We start from the raw sequence: 21994 nt of genomic DNA on the forward strand, positions 1-21994 counted from the left end.
TAGTGTGCGTTGGGTGTGTGTGTGTGTGTGCTCGCGAGTGCGCGCGCCCGACTGACCACAGGTGGTACTCAGATTACCCTGCCTGTACTGTTCTCTGTTGCAGATCGCCTGCCAGGGCCTGGGCGTGTATAGTTCAGCCAGCTACAAAATCCAAATTCTCAAGAGCACACGGAGGGGGATATGGAATTTGGACTTTTCTGAACAACTAAGTAGAGCGTGGAATATACAAGTCCAATAGAGAGAGCACAATGGATGACCAACAAGGTGCCAGAAGCGGCGGTCGGACCCTGAGGCTGGGAAGCACTTCGGACACCATACTCTTCACAAGTCCGTTGATGGGCGGTGAGTTGGAGGCACCTTGAAATCCCAAGTGCTGGGAGAGGATGGCTCACAGGCTTAGGAGAGGAGAGGGCTGGGCTGATTTTGAGGAGAGTCCGTGGGGGAGTTAATTAAAAAGATGACTCCCACCTCCCTGGTATATATCCTTCACAGGATTGTTACAAAATGTGTCTACCTTTAACCTGCAGAGTTCTGCAGATGAGACACGGTGAGATTATTCTCAAGGGAGAACTTCAGTTTCAAAAGAAACATTCTTTGTGATTCAGATGCATTACTTATTAAATAGGAGGTTTAAAAGTTACTTATAAATAGGAAATCCTTAGTGCTAAAATGCTCCTTTTTAAAAAATAAATACCTTAAGCCAGGCACTGTTGGTTTGTGCCTGTAATCCTAACTACTCAGAAGGCTGCAATCTGAGGATCATGGTTCAAAGCCAGCCTGGGTAGGAAAGTCCATGAAACTCCGATTAACCATCAGAAAAGTGGAAGTGGTGCTTTGGCTCAGAGTGAGGCTAGTCTTGAACAAAAGAGCTCAGGGACAGCGCCCAGGCCCTGAATTCAAGCCCCATAACTGAAAAAAAAAAAAGATACTTTATGCTGGGCTTTGGTGGTTTGGGCCTACGATTCTAGCTACTCAGGAAGCTGAGATCGGAGAAACCAGCCTGAACAGGAATGTCTGTGAGACTATTATCTCCAATAAACAAGCTACTCAGAGAAAGCCAGAAGTGGCACTGTGGCTCAAGTGGTAGAATGCTAGCCTTGAGCAAAAAAACTCAGGGACAGCACCCAGACCCAGAGTTCTAGCCCCAGGACTGGCAAAAAAACCACTTAGATATTTGGCATTTAGGTGGGGTTAGGGTTTATAAATGATGTTCAAACATTAAACCTTGATTTTTATTTTTATTTATTTATTTATTTAGCCAGTCCTGGGCCTTGGACTCAGGGCCTAAGAACTGTCCCTGGCTTCTTTTTGCTCAAGGCTAGCACTCTGCCACTTGAGCCACAGTTCCACTTTTGGCCATTTTCTATATATGTGGTGCTTGGGAATGGAACCCAGGGTTTCATGTATACCAGGCAAGCGCTCTTGCCACTAGGCCATATTCCCAGCTCCTAAACCTTGGTTTTTAAATAAAAATGTATGCTGGTATTAGGCTTGGACTCCGGGCCTGGCCACGGTCACTTAGCTTTGTCATTCACGGCTGATGCTCTAGCACTTGAGCCACATCTTCACTTCTGGCTTATTGGTGGCTTATTGGAGATAAGAGTCTCCTCCCCTTTCCTGCTAGGGCTGTGGGCTGTCTTTGACTTTCTTGGCTAAGCAGGCTTTGAATCCTGATCGACAGAACTCAGCCTCCTAAGTAGCTAAGATTACAAGTATGAGCCAGTGGCCTCTGGCTCTGAATGAATCGTCTTGAAAGAAGACTCTTAAATTTTGAAGAGGTTTCTTACACGTATAAGATTGAACTCTCCACTTGTACATTTGCTAATGGATAGAGTCCCACATATTAGGTCACTGTCACCCTTGTGAGCATTTAGAATATGCCTCTGGCTGAAAAGATCCTGAAAATGGTTTAAGCAGATATTAAATTCAGTGTCCCTGTAGGCTGGTAGCAACACTTGTCATGAGAGCTCTACAGCCATATGAGACTTATGAATCTAGGAATGTACAGGTAGAGAAAGGAAAAAAGAAATAAAAGACAAAATGCATTTCTTTTCTTTTTTGGCTGGTGCTGGGGCTTGAACGCAGGCCTTTCCCTCATGTTGCTTACCGATGATGTTCTACTATTTGATCCATAACCTAAAATACCTTATTTCAGGTTGAGGAGGCAAACCTGCTCATTTCATTTACTCATTTGTTCATTTTTTTCCTCATACTCACTCCTTGGGTGAGTGTGCTTGGACTCACAAAGAGCAGAATAGAATTGCTCATTATATGGTGAACACAAGTTTGAAGCAATAAGAAAGCATTGTGGCAAGAAGAACCTATTTTCAAAAATAACATTTTAAAGCACCAAGCCAATCCTTATAGAAAATGATTGGTAATTTGGTTGACTTTGGCACAATTATTTTACAGCTAAGTGTATTTTTGATTTTGTTTCTATATGAGAGAAGTGAAGTTGCCACTTTTCACTGTGGGTAGATGTTACATTCAGAGATTTGCTGATTCTAAATGGAACCTGTTGTTGCAGCCAAAAGACAGAGTATTTCTGTTCAAGTCTAGTAAGAGCAAGTCTATAGAGATGGAGCTGGATAGAGAGGCTTTAAAAGCTGCATGGAAGAGATTAACCTTTGTTAATCAGGGAGCTGACAGCCATTGGTGGCAATGGAGTAGAGACCTGACAGTAATGAAGGCGGTATGTAAATCAAAATAGTACACAAGTCGGGGTGAACTTCAGTGGCATTATAGGAGGTTGCCTCAGGGCTTGGTAAAAATGCACTTGGAAGCCACTTCTGATGAAAATGGCCGGTCTAGGTGTTGGGGCTTTAGCTCAGTGGAAGAACACTTGGGCCAATACAAAGCCTTGCGTTTGGTCCTTAGCTCTCCAAAAAGAAAAAGGAAAAAAGAAAATGGTAGGTCCAGAGTAGGCCTAGGAACGTTCACTGTCAGCAGGGCCCCAGTGATGCTGACAGGAATAGTCAGGGATCACAGTTTGAGATCCACTGCGCTCATCCAACTACAAATACAGAAAAGGGGATGGAAAAGGAGTGCCAATGTCAAAGGAAAGGGGAATCAGGCTCTGCTGTTTAAATAGATATAAGGGCTAAAGGAGAGAAGACAGCACAAAGTCAATGTCAGAAGAGCTAGACAGGAGGGAAGCTGGATTGGGATAGAGTAAAAAAGAAGGGATGTTGGTGTTCTGTTTTGAACATAAAATTACCAGTAACTATGCCCAGTGTATACATAGCAGGATGACACGGGATTGAGGTTGGAAATGAGTACAGGATGGGAGTTAGAAACCTCAGAATGTTCTGCAGAGGAGCTGTGGTTGAAACCTAGTTAGAGGAGAAATTTTTTGATGGCCAAGACCTGAGAGCCAGCGACAGAGCCCTGGGACAGCCAAACATGGATGAGTAAGGACAGAGAGGCAGGAAGAAATTCTGGAGATTGGAATTACACAAGGTTTAAGAGAAGTTTTCAAAGAACTGAAAGTCCTAAGGGTAGATGACTGGAGACAGCTCTGCTTTCTTACCTCCTCCTTCTCTGAATAGGACTAACCACCTCCTAGTCACCTTCTACACGAAGCTGACTGACTCTTAGGCCTTTTCTCTTTTTCTACCCAAGTGGAGCCATTCATTCTCTGCTTTATATCATTCTGATACCTCAGGTAAAACCTGAGTTCTAGCTGGGTACATTTCTTTATGCTTTGGAAGTACTGACCTTGGTAAGGTCTGGAATGTAGAATACTCAGAAGGCTGTTTCTGATTGGCTATGCCAGGAAAGTCAGTGCAGATAAATCATGCCCCCCTGGCCAGGACAAGCTAGTGGGCAAATAGGGACAGGTGATATTCATCTTGGTAATTCTGCGGATCCCGCCTTCCCCCAAAGGCAAAAGTTATATAAAGACTGGCAGCTGCCTCTACAGACATTTGCTAAATGTTTGCTTCTTCTATTCCCAAGAGCAGAGAAAGAATATATTTTAACCTTGAAGAGTACCTTGTTAGGAGGGAATTATATCCCCCTGGCCCAAAATGGCACATTGAAGTCCTAATAACTTCCTGTACCTCAGCCTTATTTGAACACAGTAGTATTGTAGATATAATAAATTAAAACAAGGTCTCACAGCAGTGTTATGCCCCTTAATCCCATACAATTAGCATTTTAAGAAGGAAAGAAGAGAAAACCAACAGGAAGAATGCTATGTGCCAACAGAGGCAGAGATGAGAATGAAGTATCTACAAGCCAAGGAGTACCACGCAATTGGTGTCTAATGCTAGAATCCAAAGAGAAGAGGAAGGATTATTTCCTAGAATATTTTTTTTTTGCCAGTCCTGGGCTTGGACTCAGGGCCTGAGCACTGTCCCTGGCTTCTTTTTTGCTCAATGCTAGCACTCTGCCACTTGAGCCACAGCGCCACTTCTGGTGATTTTCTATATATGTAGTGCTGAGGAATCGAACCCAGGGCTTCATGTATATGAGGCGAGCACTCTTGCCACTAGGCCATATTACCAGCCCTATTTCCTAGAATATTTGGAAAGATCATGGGCTTGCTGACTTCTAGCTTGTATAACTGTTTGGCAATACATTTGTGTTGTCTTGAGCCTCCTAATTGGTGGTATTTGGTTATGATAACTCCAGAAAACTAAGAAAATACATGGAGGGATATAGTAACCCTGCCCCCATTTTGGTATCTGGCCTTTGTGTCTATCCTTTAGGATTTTTCTTAGAGCTCACACCTATAGAGATAGGAAGATGGGTACTCTTTATAGTTTCTTCCCAAAACTGACCTTGCTTTGTACAAGTGAAGAAAGAACAAGTATAGAAAGGGAACAATTTTATTCCTCAGTGGTGAACTTTCAAGTAGCGGAGAATGATTCTAAGGAGGGAGTGATTTCTAAGGAAATCCTGCCAGTTCAATGGAATACGTGGTAATGTGAGGGCTCTGTGGAAGATAGAAGGAGGCAGCAGAATAGGAGAGGAGGAGAATAGGAGTGGGGAAAGGAGGAAAGGAGAGAGGTGCTAGGTGATGGAGCTGAGAAAAGAACTGTAGTGGACCAGAATAACTTGTCCAAGAGTTGTCTTACTCAGCATCTGTGCTTGCTTCTTTCTGAATTTGAAACTCCATTTCTCTGTTCTCTCTCTCTCTCTCTCTCTCTCTCTCTCTCTCTCTTCCCCCCTCCCTTTCTCTCCCTCCCCATCTCTATTTCACCCTCTCTCATTTTTTCTGTTTGTCCTGCAGTCAAAACAGGGGTCTATCATAATTGTTACCAAAGTTGCCGTTCCTCTCTAGTGTTGGTTTGTGCCATTGAATCCATCTTTATGTTGTCCCCCAGCTTCTCTTTTTTCTCCTCTTGGCCTTTCAAAATGTTTCCTACGGTGGTTAGATATATACTACTGCCCAGTATTCGCTAGAGCTCTCAGAGTTTCGTTAATAGCTCTTTTCAGAATGTACCAATTAGTGCATTTAAAGTCTCTCCTGAAATAATGGTAATTTTAGAAATCATTCCAGAAAGTGCAATAAAAATAAAATTGCAACCTTCCTAATGTGTTGCAGGTTTGAGAAAGACACATTTTTTAGGTAAGGTTAATGTCACTGATTGGAAGACTTGTGGAATTCTTTTTTTTATTATTATGAGAGTGCTCTCCTCTGTTTTACCCATAAGGAATTCTACTGGGTCCTTGGTATTGCTATCAACCCCATTTGGCACCTGTTTTTGGCAGAAAAACCAATAGGTAATGGGTGTGCCAAAGGCTTATACAATATGTTTCATATAGATAATGATGACTTTCAAAGACTTTTGTGGAGTCAGTGGAAAAGAATATTGTAGTCTTGGGTCCCTACATCTGTTGAGCAGTATCCTCTGTGAGCATTATCCGTGCTCTGTTAGGAAATCAGCTCCCTCCCTTCCCTGCTTAGTTTCTTCTTTCCAGCTGTCAGCAGGAAAGAAGATGAAGCTCTTTAGGGGTTTAAATGGGCTTGTGTTGAGCCTACCGGTGCTTCTATGCAACCTCTCATTTGGGTTCTTACAAGGTAGATTTCATAGCTCTTCACTGCTTTCTAGAGCAAAACAAAGAGATGTAGACCATTCCAAATTATAGCATTTGCTGGACTGTGTGTGTATACATAGGCTATCTGAATATTACAAGATGCTAACATATTAGCATACTTATTTTCACTATTTTAGGTTATATAATCAATTGTTCACACCTGCTGGGGCTAAAGACCTTTTTATAAATTTGAGATAGATTTAGAATTTACCAGGATCCATGTTTTTCTTCTGGGCAAGAGCTAAGCATACTGTGATAGGCTTAACAAATCCTAGACTGAAATGCCTTTAAATTAGTTGGGTAAGCCTCACACATTGCGGATGGGAGTATAAAGTGAGAAGTAGTCTCAAAAAGCTGATAAACACTGTGTTACTATCATATAGCAGTTCTACTCTAAGGAACTGAAACCATACATCTACCCCAAAACTTGTACTTGCGTGTTTGTAGCAGCATCATTAATGCTAGCCAAAAATAGAAGCAACACAAATTGCCATCAATGGATGAATTAATAAATAATCCTTACAATGGTCATTTGACCGAAGAAGTGAAGAAGTAATAATATGTGTTACAGTGTGGGTACATCTTGAAACTTGCAGAATGAATAGAACAATTCATAAGAGATCACACATATATGCTTTCACTTCTAGGAGATGTCTAGAATAAGCATATCTGTAAAGACAATTACCAGGGTCTGGGGGAAATAGAAATGAGGAGTGAATTCTAAAATCATCTACCATTGATTGTGGTGTTGATTGTATAATGGGAAGATAACAAAAAGCACGGAAGTGTCCACTTTCAAGTGGTAAGTTGTATGGTATGTGAGTTAAGCTCAATGAAGGTGTTCGTTTGCTAACTAGTTACAGGTATTACTGTTGTCAGCCTCCTTCTGTGTGTTCCAGGGAAACAATACTCTGTACTGAGATACACGGGCTATCCCTGTCAGTGCTACACTCTGCATGGGTGTAAAACATCAGGTTGCCTTTAATTTTCTCTTGGAGAAGTGCATGATTCTTCATTTGTGCTAGCTAGGAGGAATAATGATTCTATGGTAAATCAGTACGTTTAGCAATATATTAAATGTAGAATATTAATGAAATCTGAACAGAGTTACAGCTTAGGACCCAAATTACCTCTCTGACCTATTTAGGTTGTCAACCCCAATAATCTTAAGTAGCTTTAAGAAAGATTAGGATTGACAATTAATTAATTTAAGAAAAGAAAGATGAGGAGTATGGAAGTTATATTTCTTAGCAGAACACTTGAAAGGAAAAAAATACGGGCTAATCATCATACATAGCCATCCATTAGAGCACATTTGCAAATCTATTTAAAGTAGCTTTTCAAAACCTTTTTCCATTTTTGGATCTTCTTCTTCCAGATTTCGTGTGAATGCATATTTGCAGTATCAGCAGTACCTGGATGGAATTCCTTGTCGTTTTCATTTGAATTTGTAGCTAAATCTTTCCATATCTGGAGTCTAGACTTTGGATGCTAAGCCCCGAAAACAGCCATATTTTTTTTCCTGAGAGAAGTGGGAATATTGTAAGGACCCTAATAGAGTACCTATTGGGTCTCATGTTTGGTAGATAGGAAAAGCTATTTTACTTGAGGTGCCTTAAGACCTTAGTGACTCCAGACAGAAAGTATTGGATGGGCAGTGTGTAGGCGGCTCATTCAGCTTCCTTTCATGCACTCAATGCTAAGTGAATCCATCTGGAAGGATGATCATTTGCTCACTGGGACAGATTTTCCAGGGCATTGATGGCTCCAGGTGGCAGGCAGGCCTTAGCCAACACATGTAAGTACAAAATGTTCCTGTTTCCGTCAAGGCCGTTGAGTATGCATGGCATTCGTAACTATCCTGTGTCTCCAGGCTTCCTCAGCTTTTAGGAGCTCTTAGTTCCTGTACAAGGAAAAACTTGGATGAGACCTTTTGATATGTCACGTGTTGACCAAAGCAGGTAGAGCTGGAGCTTACGCAAGCTCAGACAAGCTTTCCCATTTTCTGACTTGTTGCGTCTGTGTACTCTGGAAATCAGATGCAGCAGAAGATGAGAAAACAAGTCTAGGTGATGTTATATCTACTTTTAATAATTAGGAGAGAGGAAAGCACTTCATGTTTGGAATACAGTTTACAGGATTCTTTCTTGAGAATTTGTATTCCTCCTACATGGCTGTAGGACAACTTTGCTATTTTAAATGGCAAGAATTAGGGGGTGTAACTTAGACTCTGTTTAGTATCAGGACAAGATAATAGTAGCAGCTGAATATGTACTGAGCGATGGATAAGCATATTACTGGCCTCACTTTATCAGAAGAGAAGCTGAAGGTTTGAGCTCTGGGAGGAACCCAAAACTCAGAAGATGCCCGATGGGTCTGAATCCAGGGCTTGCTTTTAAATGAATTGACATATGGCCTTTGGGGATTAATAAAGGTCCTTTTTCAGGGTCACACTGAACTCTGATTTGTGCTTAATATCAGGACATGGAGTAATCTATAAATAGGCATAATTTAGTTTAACTTTGATTCCAAACCTAATGGTGTATGTAATTACAGGATTACTACTATTAGTATATAGCACTGTTTGCTGGGTTGCCAAAGTTGGTTTCATGCAGGAAACTAGACTGGCAACCACAGCTGAACACACCAATGCTGGTAATTAACAAAGTGCTCACTTAAGGAACTGGGTCATTTGCCTTTGAAGCCAGTGTGAAAATGTAGGTGAAGTCATCTGTCATCCTAACATCCCTATTTGTTTTTTTTAACATTTAATTTAAATTAATTTGTAACTGGTACGATAAAACAACATTGTACATATCGATGACTATGATGTTATGATTCAAGTATACATGATGTAGTGTTTAATATCAGGTGAAATGTACCTACTTCCTCAAATATCATTTCTCCAGTATTTCTTTTTTCTTTCTTTCTTTCTTTCTTTTTTTTTTTTTTTTTTTGCCAGTCCTGGGCCTTGGATTCAGGGCCTGAGCACTGCCCCTGGCTTCTTTTTGCTCAAGGCTAGCACTCTGCCACTTGAACCATATTGTGTTTATGTGGTGCTGGGGAATCGAACCCAGGGCTTCATGTATATGAGGCAAGCGCTCTTTCCACTAGGCCATATTCCCAGCCCCAAATTTATGGTGAATGTAAGGAAAGAAAAAGAGCAGAAAGATGAACTCACCAGACTAACAGGTTTGATTCAGGCTGAAAACCTGGGAAAGGCAACCAAGCCTCCTTCAACAGGGCTGAAGAGGAAATGGTGTGCCCCCTTACAACTAGAATCTCTTTTTATTAGGCAGCAAAAGGGAAGGTGGGTTGGGGGCAGCCGGAAGCGGGTGAGATGGAGGAGGGAAGGGAGAGCAATCTTATCTTGAATGGGAAGTTTCAAGGTTTCAACAGCATCTGTGTCCACCAGGGACATCAGTGCCAGAAGTGGCCTTGATCTCAAGCTCTCTCCCAAGACTGCTGGGTATGTTTGTTCAGAGGGAAAGGGAGGGGAGATGATTCATGGGGTGAGGTGGGGGGGGGGGTCACAGTAAGAACTGTGCTAGTGTATGGCTGTCAAAGGGAAGGTGAATGCTTTTAGTTTCTTATCCATCAGTGAATGCATTGAAAATCCTTTTTCCAGGCTCTTGTACAGTCATTGTTAATCTACAGTTACCTTACTAAGCAATGAAACAACAGGGCTGCTTTCTCCTATCTAATTGTTAGTACCCATTGATCAACCCTCTCCCATTCCGCCCCCTTCCCCGTCCTATTCTCCCTGCTTCTGGTAGGCATCATTCTATTTTAAATTCTCTGAGATTAACTAGTTTTGATTGAGTGATATCATGCGATACTTGTCTTTCTCTGCTTGGCTTATTTCCCTTATCATGTTTTTGGAGGCCACGCCTGTTGTCCTTAGTTTGGGCACCCACTGTGGTTCCATTTCCAATAAACTGAACGGGAAATATCACTATGACAAAGAGCATGACGGAAGCGGTAGATCTCTTGCTTGCTAATTACAAGACCCTGTGTTCACAGAGGAGAAAGGAAAGAAAAGAAAAAAGAAAGAATGGAAAGATGCATCACTAGAGAGGGGAAATGCTGAAGGCAAGTTTGGTTGAGTGACTCTTCCATTCAGGACCCAATAGGCTCTTAGTGTAGGCAAGGATTAACCTGCAGCTTAAGTGACTTTGCAGGCAATAACTCACTCCACCCTTTCCATACAGATGTCGTATCTGATTGGTCCCCGATGCATGATGCTGCCATCCACGGACGCCTGCTGTCCCTGCGGAACCTCCTGAGCCAGGTAGCTCCTTCCTTCCTTCCTTCCTTCTTTCCTTCCTTCCTTCCTTCCTTCCTTCCTTCCTTCCTTCCTTCCTGTTTTTTAAAGTGGTAAATATTTTTTTTCAAATTTTTACTATCAAACTGATGTACAGAGAGGTTACAGTTTCATACGTTAGGCATTGGATACATTACTTGTACTGTTTGTTAACTTGTCCCTCATACCCCCCTCTCTCCTCCCCCTTTCCCTTCCCCCCCCCAGGTGTTCAGTTCACTTACACCAAACAGTTTTTTTTTTTTTTTGGCCAGTCCTGGGCCTTGGACTCAGGGCCTGAGCACTGTCCCTGGCTTCTTCCCGCTCAAGGCTAGCACTCTGCCACTTGAGCCACAGCGCCGCTTCTGGCCGTTTTCTGTATATGTGGTGCTGGGGAATCGAACCTAGGGCCTCGTGTATCCGAGGCAGGCACTCTTGCCACTAGGCTATATCCCCAGCCCTACACCAAACAGTTTTGCAAGTATTGATTTTGTAGTTGTTTGTCTTTTTTTACCCCGTGTCTCTCAATTTTGGTATTCCCTTTCAATTTCCTAGTTCTAATACCAGTATACACGGTTTCCAATATATTCAGATAAGATTACAGAGATAGTGTAGGTACAACCACAGGAAGGTGATACAAGAACATCATCAATAATAGAAGCTACAGATACCCATGGGATGTTGAAAGTAGTTACAACTGTGATATAACAATCGTTTCCATAACATGGAGTTCATTTCACTTAGCATCATCTTATGTGTTCATAAGGGTATAGCTATTGGGCCTTGTGATGCTCTGCTATGACTTGCCTAAACCTGTGCTAATTATTCCCTATGAGGGAGACCATAGAGTCCATGTTTCTTTGGGTCTGGCTCACTTCACTTAGTATAATTTTTTCCAAGTCCTTCCATTTCCTTACGAATGATACAATGTCATTCTTTCTGATAGAGGCATAAAATTCCATTGTGTATATGTACCTAAAGTGGTAAATATTAAGCACATTGTATTACTACACCAAATGATGTAGAAAAAGAAATCATGAACTGATAGTAAGACAGATATTTCTTCTTAAGAAAAATGAGGTGAAGCCAGATGCCAGTGGCTCAAGTCTGTGATCCTAGCTGCTCAGGAGGCTGCCATCTGAGGACTTTGGTTCAAAGCCAGTCCTGGCAGAAAAATGCATGAGACTCTTGCCTCCAGTTAACCACCAGAAAACTGGAAGTTTTGCTGTGACTCAAAGTGGTAGAGTACTAGTCTTGAGCAAAACAGTTCATGGACAGCATCCACAACCAACAACAACATAAAAAGAAAGAAAAAAAAAGAGAAGAAAAGTGAGGTGAATCGCATCCTAACTATCTGGTTTCTTCTTCAGAAGCTGGCATCATACCAGAGTGTAGTACAATTTTAGGCACACAGTAGATACTATGGTACTCTCCCTTGCAGCCTAGGATGGTTCCTTCTTTGTTGCATCACTTTCAATACTCAATACTTTCATGTACTGTCTGGCAATAGAAAATAATTCCCAAAAGAATTATATTATTCAAATCAGTTGCAAAATGAATACCAGGGTACTGGTGCTGTGTACCCTCTTACTCTGACAACTTCCCTGTGCTAGGGATGGCCTGTGAACCTCATCACTGCAGACCAAGTGTCACCCCTTCATGAAGCCTGTCTCGGAGGCCATGCATCTTGCGTCAATCTTCTGCTCAGTCATGGAGCTCGGGTAAGTACAGTTCGCACAATATTTCCGATTACTATAGAACCAGAGGTGACTCCATCATCAGATTTCTTGCTGGTTCGGGAACCATGGAAACAATGATAGGGCTAAGGTGAAGAAGCAAGAGAGGCATCTAGGATGCAAACTTTAAAAAGCTTCTCACTCTAGGCTCCTATGGACTTCTGTGAAAGTGGGTATCTCCTTGAAGTTTGTGCTTAGGGCATCTTTTGTGCCACATTCATGTCCTGTACTTGCTGATTGACTTCACGATATCATTTGAGTCACCAAAGAATTATTTAACCATAGAGATGAATCCATCTTCATTTGGCTTTGTTACTTACTGTTGCACTGTAGTTTAAACTTTGTGATATTAAGATGTTAATTTGTACATTTCTGCCTGATTTCCAACATTAGAAAAGATAGCCCTAAAAGTCATAGCTTTATAGTTTTATAGGACATTAACCAGCTTTACATGTAAACACAAATATATTTTAGCAGTCTAGTGATGAACTACATCAATTCTCTTTGGAGCCAGCCTTACCATTTCACTGATTCCCTTATTAGTGAATCAGTTGAGCAAAATCGTTGGCATGTATTAGCTGTGTATTTATATTAACAGTCATGCTTTTAATGAAAAAAAATGAGATTTGAACAATTTCTAGAAGATTCCTCTGGCTGCTGTGAGGAAACTCGATTGATTGAGGATGGAAGTTTAATAGAAGGAGATGAGTTCTCATACTATGAAAATTATCCTAAGTTAATTTCAGCACTCCCATTCCCAGGGTGGGTGTGGAGGGGACAGAACCTGCAGTAACATCCTTGCTAGCTTTCATTCTGAGCCTCATTCCACTGTTTAAAGCAATCTTCTAGAATTTGGGATTCTTTTTCTTCCCCATTTTATCCCCATGGAGTTTAAAGTTCAGAGACCTGAAATCACCCTCTGAAATGTAGAAGCGTTTGAAGTTGGAAATCAGGACACCCACTGTCTATCTGTATCCTGGAGCTTTATTTTTCTCCTAGGTGAATGGCACCACTGTCGACTGGCATACTCCCCTGTATAATGCTTGTGTCAACGGCAACCGGGAGTGTGTGGATCTGCTGCTTCGGCATGGGGCCAGCCCACACCCTGTGAATGATGTGGCATCCCCTATGCATGAAGCTGCCAAAAGAGGTAAATGGGTTGAGGCATTTCAGTGTTTCATGGAATGTTGAGAAACAGAGAAGAAGAGGCATCTTTGAGAGCAGTGGCTCTCAAAGCAAGGTCCTGGTACTAGAAACATCTGCATGTCAGGACCTGCACATACAAATGACTGGGCCCACTCCAGCTTCATTCAATCTGTCATTTGGGAGATGTGACCTAGAAAATCTGCATTTGTTTTAACAAGCCCTCCAAGGAATTCAGATACAAATAACATTGAGAATTCCCCTGTATTTCTGGAATGGGGCTTAACACATACTAGTCAATCATCTGCTTGTGTTGAATATCTAATATATTTGTATTGTTGAACATGTGACCTCAGAAGTCACTACATCCTTCTATTTAAAGTTTTAATAATTTTCATTGTTATTATAAAGGTGATGTATAGAGAGGTTACAGTTACATAAGACAGATAAGGAGTACATTTCTTTTTGGACAATGTCGCCCCTTGCTTTATTTACTCACTCTCAGTTTTTGCCCTCCATTCTTCTATTTTGAAGGCCTTAAGGCAAGTTTCTGAGGGTCACTCAAGTCTTCCAAGTGAAAAAAATGTTCAATTTGGCAAACTCTAGATGTTATATACAGTTGTGGGTTGAGAAATTATTTTCATAAAGCTACTAGTTTCCTGATGGTTTTAACTCTGAGGAAAAACTAGACGTGCAAGTTTCATTTTCTCTGGTGTCTTATCACCACCATCACTACTACTTCCACTGTCTTCTTCATCATCATCATCATCATCATCATCATCATCATCATCATCATCATCCTTTGTCAGAAAGTACCTCCTCAATGGCTTTCATAGATTGGCTTTTCATTTGACTAGATAAACCCCTAGTCATTGACATTATCTCCGTAGTCATTGACATGCTAACTCATCATATTTACTAGATACCTATCACTAAAGTGGTAAAAGGGAACATAAAGGAGCAATGCTTACTTGATGCCATTCTGGACCAAGGTGGATACTAGAAGTTTCACCCACTCTCTTTTGTTGGGCTAGACCCTGGTCCTATTGGATTTAGCATCTCCTTCTAAGCCTTATATGTATTGGCTGTCACCTCTGTCTCCCAGACCTTACCTTGGTGAGATTGTAACTTTCCATCTTGTCCTATGGGGCCCTATACCCTTTCCTTTCTTCTTTAGGGATACATTTATCTCTGTTCCTCTATAGCTCTCCTCAACACAGACTAATTAGAAAACCTCAGGCATTTGAAAAAGGTTGCTTACCATGAGTAGTGAACTCCAATATAGTTCCTGTCAGAGTTGGAGATCACATTGTGTAGCCAATTCATTAACTGAGGGCAGTATTTAAAATCATTTCCTATTCCAAGGTAATGACTTCTGATACTTGAATGTGTTGACCAATTTAAACATGCAAGAAATGGAGATACTGTTGCTTCTTTAGCTAAAGGAATTTTGCTCTAACCTCATTCTCCTGTTTCTGGCTACAGGGCACTTAGAATGCATAGAATCTTTGATAACTTACGGGGGAGACATTGACCACAACATCAACCACCTTGGCACTCCTCTTTACCAAGCTTGTAAACATCAGCAGATAGCCTGTGCCAAGAGGCTTCTGCAGTCAGGTAAGAAAAAGCAAAACAAGGAAAGAAAAACAAAAAGTAAATTAAATGTATGTTTAAAACCCTTGTATTATAGTTGATGGAAGAGCATGGACAATGGTGTTGGGCTCAGAGTTTGCAGATTGTTCCCATAAGAAGAGTTTTTGTTTGTTTGTTTTAACAGTTAGAAGCTTAATTTTTTCACTTGTAACGATGATGATGATGATGATGACGATGATGATGATGATGGTGGTGATGATGGTGGTATCTTCCCAGGGTAATCCTCAATGAGCATTAGTTTCTCTTCTCTTTCCCTCTGCCTCTGTTCTTCTAGCCAATCATGTGATGAGGTCTTGCAAAACTTGCAAAACTGCTGGATCTGAGGGTAATCTTCCTATGTGGGACTCTTCTTCATTTCTCTATAACTAGGGAAATTGGCTTGCCCCATTTCCAGCTTGTTTTGAATAGTTATCTTTTCCTTGGAAAGGCATACAGATTCTCATTCTCTTTCATGTTCCTAGGATTTCCAGTCCCCTTCTGAACAGCTGGAACGCCATTTTATCACCTCTTTAAGTCTAGAAACCCCATTCAATAGTCAAGAATCCAGAATCTATCCCAGCTAGTCTTATAGTTCTTAATTCCTTGCAGTAATTTGCTAGTTTCTCTCATTCTCTTACCCTTGCCCTGTTGTCTCACTATTTCTATTACCAAGTAGATTGGAAGCTCTTATTCATTTTAAAACCCCTAGCTAGGAAATTTCCATTTTGGCTTCTCTCACAACCTCAAAAACAACATAAAACCAATTCAGTTAATATTTGTTGAGTCGACACATTCTTATTTTGCTGGAGGAAGAGTAGCTCAAGCAAAGCCGCATGCCTCCACATTTCCCATTGACACTAGGCTCTGGGTTTGGTAGGAACTTACCAAGAGTGTAGGGGTGGAATTGGTGTGAGGAGGACCTTAAAATTCTACCTTACATCTCAAGAAAAGAACTTGGCCACCTTCCCTGTGATCTTGGGATTAGACATTCCAACCTAGAAGAAGTAGTTATGCTTCACAGCCCAGATCAGAGTCTGAAGTCCTAGATCTGATTCCAGCTGCTTTCAATGTATTTAGGATTTCGTCATTTTAGCATTCTCAGTCTGTACTGGCTAATACTTAGACTCTATTACTAATGAGTGTGCAGCTTTGATGATATTCATGATACCAGAAGATATAGATATATATGTGTACATACATATGTAATGTGAATGTATTTAATCCTCAGTGGTGATTTTTTAAAAATTTTCCTATGCTATATTACCCCATGCCATGCTGTCCTTTCTGTCCCATTGTTAAATGGCATTTTCCTTATATTATTAACTGCAGTCCACTTATTTCCTGTTTTCACAGAGTTGCCATGCTCACATGGATCCTTTTTTGTTAGGGAAGTTTGAGACTCAATGATTTGGGAAGGATGGTTGGACTCTGGTACTTAGCTAATCCCCTTTTGTTCTTATGACTCTTTAGGAGCCAATGTTAACTTAGGCAGAGGACTGGATTCCCCTCTTCATGTCGTGGCCAGAGTGTCCAATGAGAAGATGACATCTATGCTTATGGATTTTGGAGCTGACATGCAAGCCAAAGACATCGAAGGCAAACGTCCTGCAGATCTGGTGCCTCCAGAAAGCCCTGTGACGCAGATATTCATGGAGAGAGAAGGTGCTACTCTTTTGTCCATATCTAAACTTTAATCTGTAGACATCGTTTGTACTCTCGTAGGAGGCAGATGCTCTCTGTCCATCACCAAGGCCGAGTCAGTTTGCTATTCAATATGGTATAGTACTGGTCAGGAAGTAGCACACTGGAGACAGATTGTTTGGGTGACCTAATACTCATATAGGGGGTAAGCTAGTTTTGAAAGGGTTAAAATATTATTTAAAAATTTAATATTAAGCTGGCTGCTGGTGGCTCACACTTAGAATCCTAGCTTCAGAGGCTGAGATCTGAGGATTATGGTTTGATACCAGCATGCACAGGAAACTTTGTGAGACTGTTATCTCCAGTTATCCAGCAAAAAGCTGGAAGTAGCCCTGTGGTTCAAGTGCTAGAGTGCCAGGCTTGAACAAACAAGCTAAGGGACAGTGCCCAGGAACTGAGCTCAAGTTCTAATACTGATACCTCAAGAAATTAAGGTTTCTGAAGTACATTTGAGAACAAAAGAGCAAAAGCCTTTTGCTGTTGTGTAGTACTCAAGGCTGTCTTGTTGTACTGTGAATGAATTAAACTACTAGACATTTCCGGGGTTAAACCTCAGTTAAGGGTTTAGGGATTCACCCCAGTACTTACTATTACAAGTTAACCAGTGAAAAGCACATACTCCTCCATAAATTAGAACGGATATTCCTGACCCCCAAAACTAAACACTGTAGTTGAGCCATGTGCCTGAAAGAGGGGGTAGTTTTCTAGAGTGTGGGCTGGGACTGGGGGAACAAAGACCCCTTGGTTTTTGGAGAGACTTGATTGCAATATTCATTGTCTGCACGCAGTTCCTGCAGCCATGTTAGTATTGCTTGCTTTCTTGAGTATTGGCTGTGATAGGGTGGTGGGACTTTGACACAGGCCTCCCTTTCAGAAGAGCTCTTGTGTCATCTGCTTATTCTCTCTCCATGTATTGAGATGTAGAATTGGCTCTGGGCAGAACTATAAACTGGGACAAAGAATTCTTCCTCCTCCTACTGCTTCGGGGGTACTTGTGGAGACCTGAACTCTCTAGCATTGCCAGCAGGGCTAGACAAAAGGAATAGTACATTGCAGATCTCTTCATGATAACTAGTGGGATGATCACTGGACAATTATACCGACATTTGGAGGATTTCTTTTTTGCAAAAAAATGTATTTTGCTTGAGTAGGTGGCTCACAGCTCTAATCTTAGCTACTCGAGGGACTAAGAACAGAAGATCGTGGTTTGAAGCTAGCCCTGGCAGAAAAATCATGAACATTTATCTCCAATAACCGAGCTGAAGCATAGTTTAAGTGGTAAAGTGCCAGCCATGAGCAAGCAAGCTGAGTGAAAGCGTGAGGCACCTAGATCAAGCTCCGGTTCCAGCATACAGTCCCCAAATACTATCTTTCTGTCTGTGTGTCTATGGACCTCATTTCTGCTGTGGTTCAGGGCCCACAGAAATATATTCATTTCTTTTTAAGATCAAAAGGAAGAAGGAAACGAATAAAACTCACCCTGGATTATATTTGTTTTTATACCAACACCGTTGGAAAATGTAATTTTTAAAACATATTTTATTGGGGAAAGTTATCCTCAAGGCAAATGTTCCTTAGGACCCCTTAAAGTCATAACATAGGAGATATATACATATATATGTGTGTATATATATATATATATATATCTCTTCCCCCTTCATAGTCTCATAAGATTTTCAAATTGCCTTTTTCTTTCCACTTCATTTCCCAGAGATATTTCTAGAAACCCAGGTTACTTTTAATTCCTTTATAAGACATTTTGCATAGTGATGGTGTGGCCAAGGAAGGATCCTAGTAGTTTATAAAGTATAATTTAGGGTCTCAGGGGGTGTAGTTCACTAATACAGTGTGTATGCTTAATATGCATGAGCTCTTGGAGTTGATTTCCCATCACTGAAGAAAAGAAAATGGAAAGACAAGAAAAAGAGAGTCATTTGCCACAGGAGAAAATTGCTGCTTGTTGGACTACCATAAGTCACTTTGGGGATCTGAGTGAGCTCATTTCTCAGCAGGCTGGAAACCCACCCGAAATGGTCCCAGGCAAGCACAGTAAATCAGACCTGCATACACAGTGGCTGTGGGTGTCCTTGCCAATCTAGACCAATTGTTTCTTTGTGCCCAGGGAAGTGACTTAATGAAGTTGTTTTCCTCTGTCAGTGGTGTGGTGACTTGATACTGTTAGGTAAAACCCAGCCATGTTTTGCATTATGCTTTATGTGATCATTTGGAAAGACATTTTCCCTTCTCTGGAGGGAGAAAGGAAAGGATTTCCAGAATATTCCCCTACCTTTAATAATCACTGAAACTTGGGTTTGTCTTTTCTTTTTTTCTCTTTTTGGTACTGGGGATCGAACCCAGGACGTTGCACTTGATAGGCAAGCACTTTGCCACTGAGCTGCATCTCAGCCCTGAAACTTGTGTTTGCTCATGGCACACAATGAAAGCTAAAAATTGCTTTTTTGGCCCAGCTCCACCCAGCAGAGCCCCTCCCCGCTGAATGCACTTTTGGCCTTGAAGTATCATGAATGTTCCATTGAGAGAGAAAAGCAATCAAGATTCATAGGACTATATCAATCCATACATATATAATTGCTGATTGTATTATTAAGTAAAGCAATCTCATGCCCTCAGGTGGCAGCAAGTGGCTGCAAAGCTACAGAGGCTGTTCAGCTGTGTTGACAGGCATTTAGAGATGGACTTGTTACACACTGCTCTTTCTCATCATCAATAGCAGCTATTCATTTGGCATCAATAGTTAAAGTGAGCTTAATATGACACCTTACTTTTCAAAACCATCAGGCTTGCTGGGAGGTCTTGTTCTTCAGAATGCTTTCTCAGTACCTCCTAGAGTTGCCCTTGACACACTATTAGTCACATCCTTCACAATTCCTCAGTAAAGTTAGATAACATTGTTTCCTCATAGTGTAGTTTTTGTTAGTGCTTTAGTATGTGCCTTAAGCACATTGGGCAAAATTTGAAAGGTGTTCTAAATTCCAATAAAGCCCTTCTGAGAGTGCTGTTAGCGACAGATGGTCATTTCTTGGGTTATGTTTCTCTATTTATACCTCCCCTGTTCTCTTTTACTCAAGAGATATAGAACTACTTATGCCTTGTGCATAAGTTATCTGCTTGACTGTATTCTCCCACCTAAGAGAATGATAAGGGGCCCATGTAGTTAACAAAATCTATGTACACAGGCCTAGCTTACAATGATCAAAATAACATTTCTAGGGCAAGACTCAGCATCTGCCCACAGTGCAGACCATTCTGAATTGTAGCCTGGACTCGGGACCACTGATTTAGGGGATTCTATGTGTGTGTGTGTGTGTGTGTGTGTGTGTGTGTGTGTGTGTGTGTGTGTGTTCCTGGGGCTGGCCTCCTACTCTGAGTTGGCATTTTCTTTTGCTCAAGGCTTGCATTCTACCACTTGAACAACATCTCTACTTCTGGCCTGGGGTTAGCTTTGAACCAAGATCCTCAGATCTCAAATTCCTGAGTCGCTAGTATTACAGGCATGAGGTACCTGCACCTGGCTTATAGTTTTCTTAAAAATAAAAAAAAATGAAAAGACCATCTCCATTATAATCTGATATAAGGAGTGGAAGTAAGTGTGAAAAGTAATTTTTTATACTTTTACCCTATAAAGGGGTTTCTCAGTCTTAGCATTATTGACAGTTTGGGCCAGTTGGGACTGTCTTATGCACTGGACAGTATTTAGTCATCTCCTGACCCTCCACCCACTAGATGCCAGTAACACCTTCCCCTAAACTGTGACATCCCCAAATACTTCAGTGCCCAAAGTACTCTGGAGGGCAAAATCTTTTCTCTTTCTTCCTTCAATCCCCCACCTACCCTTTGGTGAGAGCCATCATCTTGAAGTATAAAACTTTTGGGTGTTCCCTATGGGAAAGTTTATATTGGTTTACTTTTTACCCATGAGCTGAAGCTCTGAATAAAATGTATAAAAACAGATATGACTTGATGATTCATTGATAGTTCATTATCTTTAACCATCTTAAATCTCCTAAGATTACAAAAGAAACATGCTTACATGTAGAAGTATGACCTTTCTTTTTAAGGTAAAAGAGAAGAAAATCATTAGGTGTGTATTTTTCATTATTAGAAGTTTTATGTAGCTGTGTAATTACCAAGTTAGTTTTTCCTTAATCCTCTGTTAGTGAGGCTAAGCCTTAAATTTCTTTCATTTTGTTCTAAATTAAAATCCAGTGAGCTTACTTCACTTAGATATCAGAAGAGAAGAAAGCATGGCCTATAAATGCCTCCAATAAAAAAAAACCAGAAATGATCTTAAACATATTATTGCTTTATAACAATGTTGTATCCTGTATGCTTTAAAAAAGGATAGAGTCATAAATCACTGAAATGAGTGTGTTACTTTTCTTATGATCTTTCTCCAGGGCCTCCTTCTTTAATGCAGTTGTGTCGGCTGAGAATTCGGAAATGCTTTTGTAGCCACCAACATTATAAGATAGCCACACTTTTCCTCCCAGAAGAGCTGAAAGAATATCTCTTGCACATTTAATTGTGACGACGATGGCTAGTAAACAACTGGAAAACAGTACCAAATATTGTGTCCTGAACGTCAAATAAAGCTAGACCTAAAGGAGCTTGGCTAGTTGGTTTTAATGGGTTTGTATTTTTAATGGAAACACACTGATATTCACTATTGTAACTTCAAAAGCATAAAGACTGTCTTTCCTTCCCCTGCTTGGCAGAAAAGGTTTAAAAATAACAACTATTGAACATCTGCTGCACATTTGACATGCACTAAGCAATGAACACTTTGGGTATCATTTAATTTAGCCCTGATAACAAACGTGCTTAGGTGAGTGCTATTTGCTACCTTTTCCAGAGAACACACTGAGACACAATGTGATCAATGTGTTTAGTGTACCCACATCAATGGTACAGAAACCAGATGCAATAAAGGGTCTTTGCTGTTACACTGGAGAGTTTCGACTGAGCAGAATTTTCTAATAGTGCTATCCTGGCTTCATCTCTACGACGTGGAAGCAGAAGAAAGACATCTCCTGATCACATGTATTTTCCTAATATTTCTTGGTTTTAGGACAACACTACTACTTTATAGAGTACATAGGCAAGTACTTTCTCCTCCATCAGAATCATATTTTAGAAATTGTCCCATATAGTCGGGGCGTGTTTCCCCATCTCTCCTGCAGGTCAGGAGAGCGTGGGAGGCTAGAGACCCCGATTCAAAAAAAAAAAAAAAAAAAAAAGAAAGAAAAAAAAAAAAAAGAAATTGCCCCATACAATAGTCACTAGTCCAAGTGGTTGTGAAGTGTGGGTGATTTTTGCCCCTTTCCTTCCCAGGGGACATTTTTGACTGTCAAAAGTAAGGGAAGAGCTGGGTACTGGTGGCTCATGCCTGCAATCTTAGCTAGTCAGGAAGTTG

The 21994-nt window shown here is 41.0% G+C and overlaps 1 protein-coding gene across 3 annotated transcripts; it reads left to right on the forward strand.

Moving 5' to 3' along the window:
• Positions 1-8: 8 nt before the first annotated feature.
• Asb9 (ankyrin repeat and SOCS box containing 9) lies at positions 9-21192 on the forward strand. Of its 3 annotated transcripts, XM_048336537.1 has the most exons (8): positions 9-342; positions 9461-9514; positions 10257-10336; positions 11959-12066; positions 13081-13231; positions 14710-14844; positions 16330-16521; positions 20979-21192. In XM_048336537.1, exons 1-8 carry the CDS (start codon positions 249-251, stop codon positions 21101-21103), a joined length of 939 nt encoding a protein of 312 aa, XP_048192494.1. In that variant the 5' UTR covers positions 9-248; the 3' UTR covers positions 21104-21192. The 3 variants fall into 3 exon arrangements, with proteins under 3 accessions (XP_048192494.1, XP_048192495.1, XP_048192497.1); XM_048336538.1 differs by lacking the exon at positions 9461-9514 and having other exon boundaries at positions 10227-10336; XM_048336540.1 differs by lacking the exon at positions 9461-9514.
• Positions 21193-21994: the final 802 nt, after the last annotated feature.

This window comes from Perognathus longimembris, chromosome 28, assembly GCF_023159225.1.
Source record: "Perognathus longimembris pacificus isolate PPM17 chromosome 28, ASM2315922v1, whole genome shotgun sequence".
Lineage (NCBI taxonomy): Eukaryota > Metazoa > Chordata > Mammalia > Rodentia > Heteromyidae > Perognathus > Perognathus longimembris.

Bases quoted from the DNA above. Each gene is read 5' to 3' on its own strand.
- Asb9 (XM_048336537.1), top strand. From the start codon at position 249: ATGGATGACCAACAAGGTGCCAGAAGCGGCGGTCGGACCCTGAGGCTG. The intron at 10,337-11,958 runs GTAGCTCCTTCC...TCCCTGTGCTAG, and splicing joins TGCGGAACCTCCTGAGCCAG to GGATGGCCTGTGAACCTCAT. The intron at 13,232-14,709 runs GTAAATGGGTTG...TTCTGGCTACAG, and splicing joins GCATGAAGCTGCCAAAAGAG to GGCACTTAGAATGCATAGAA.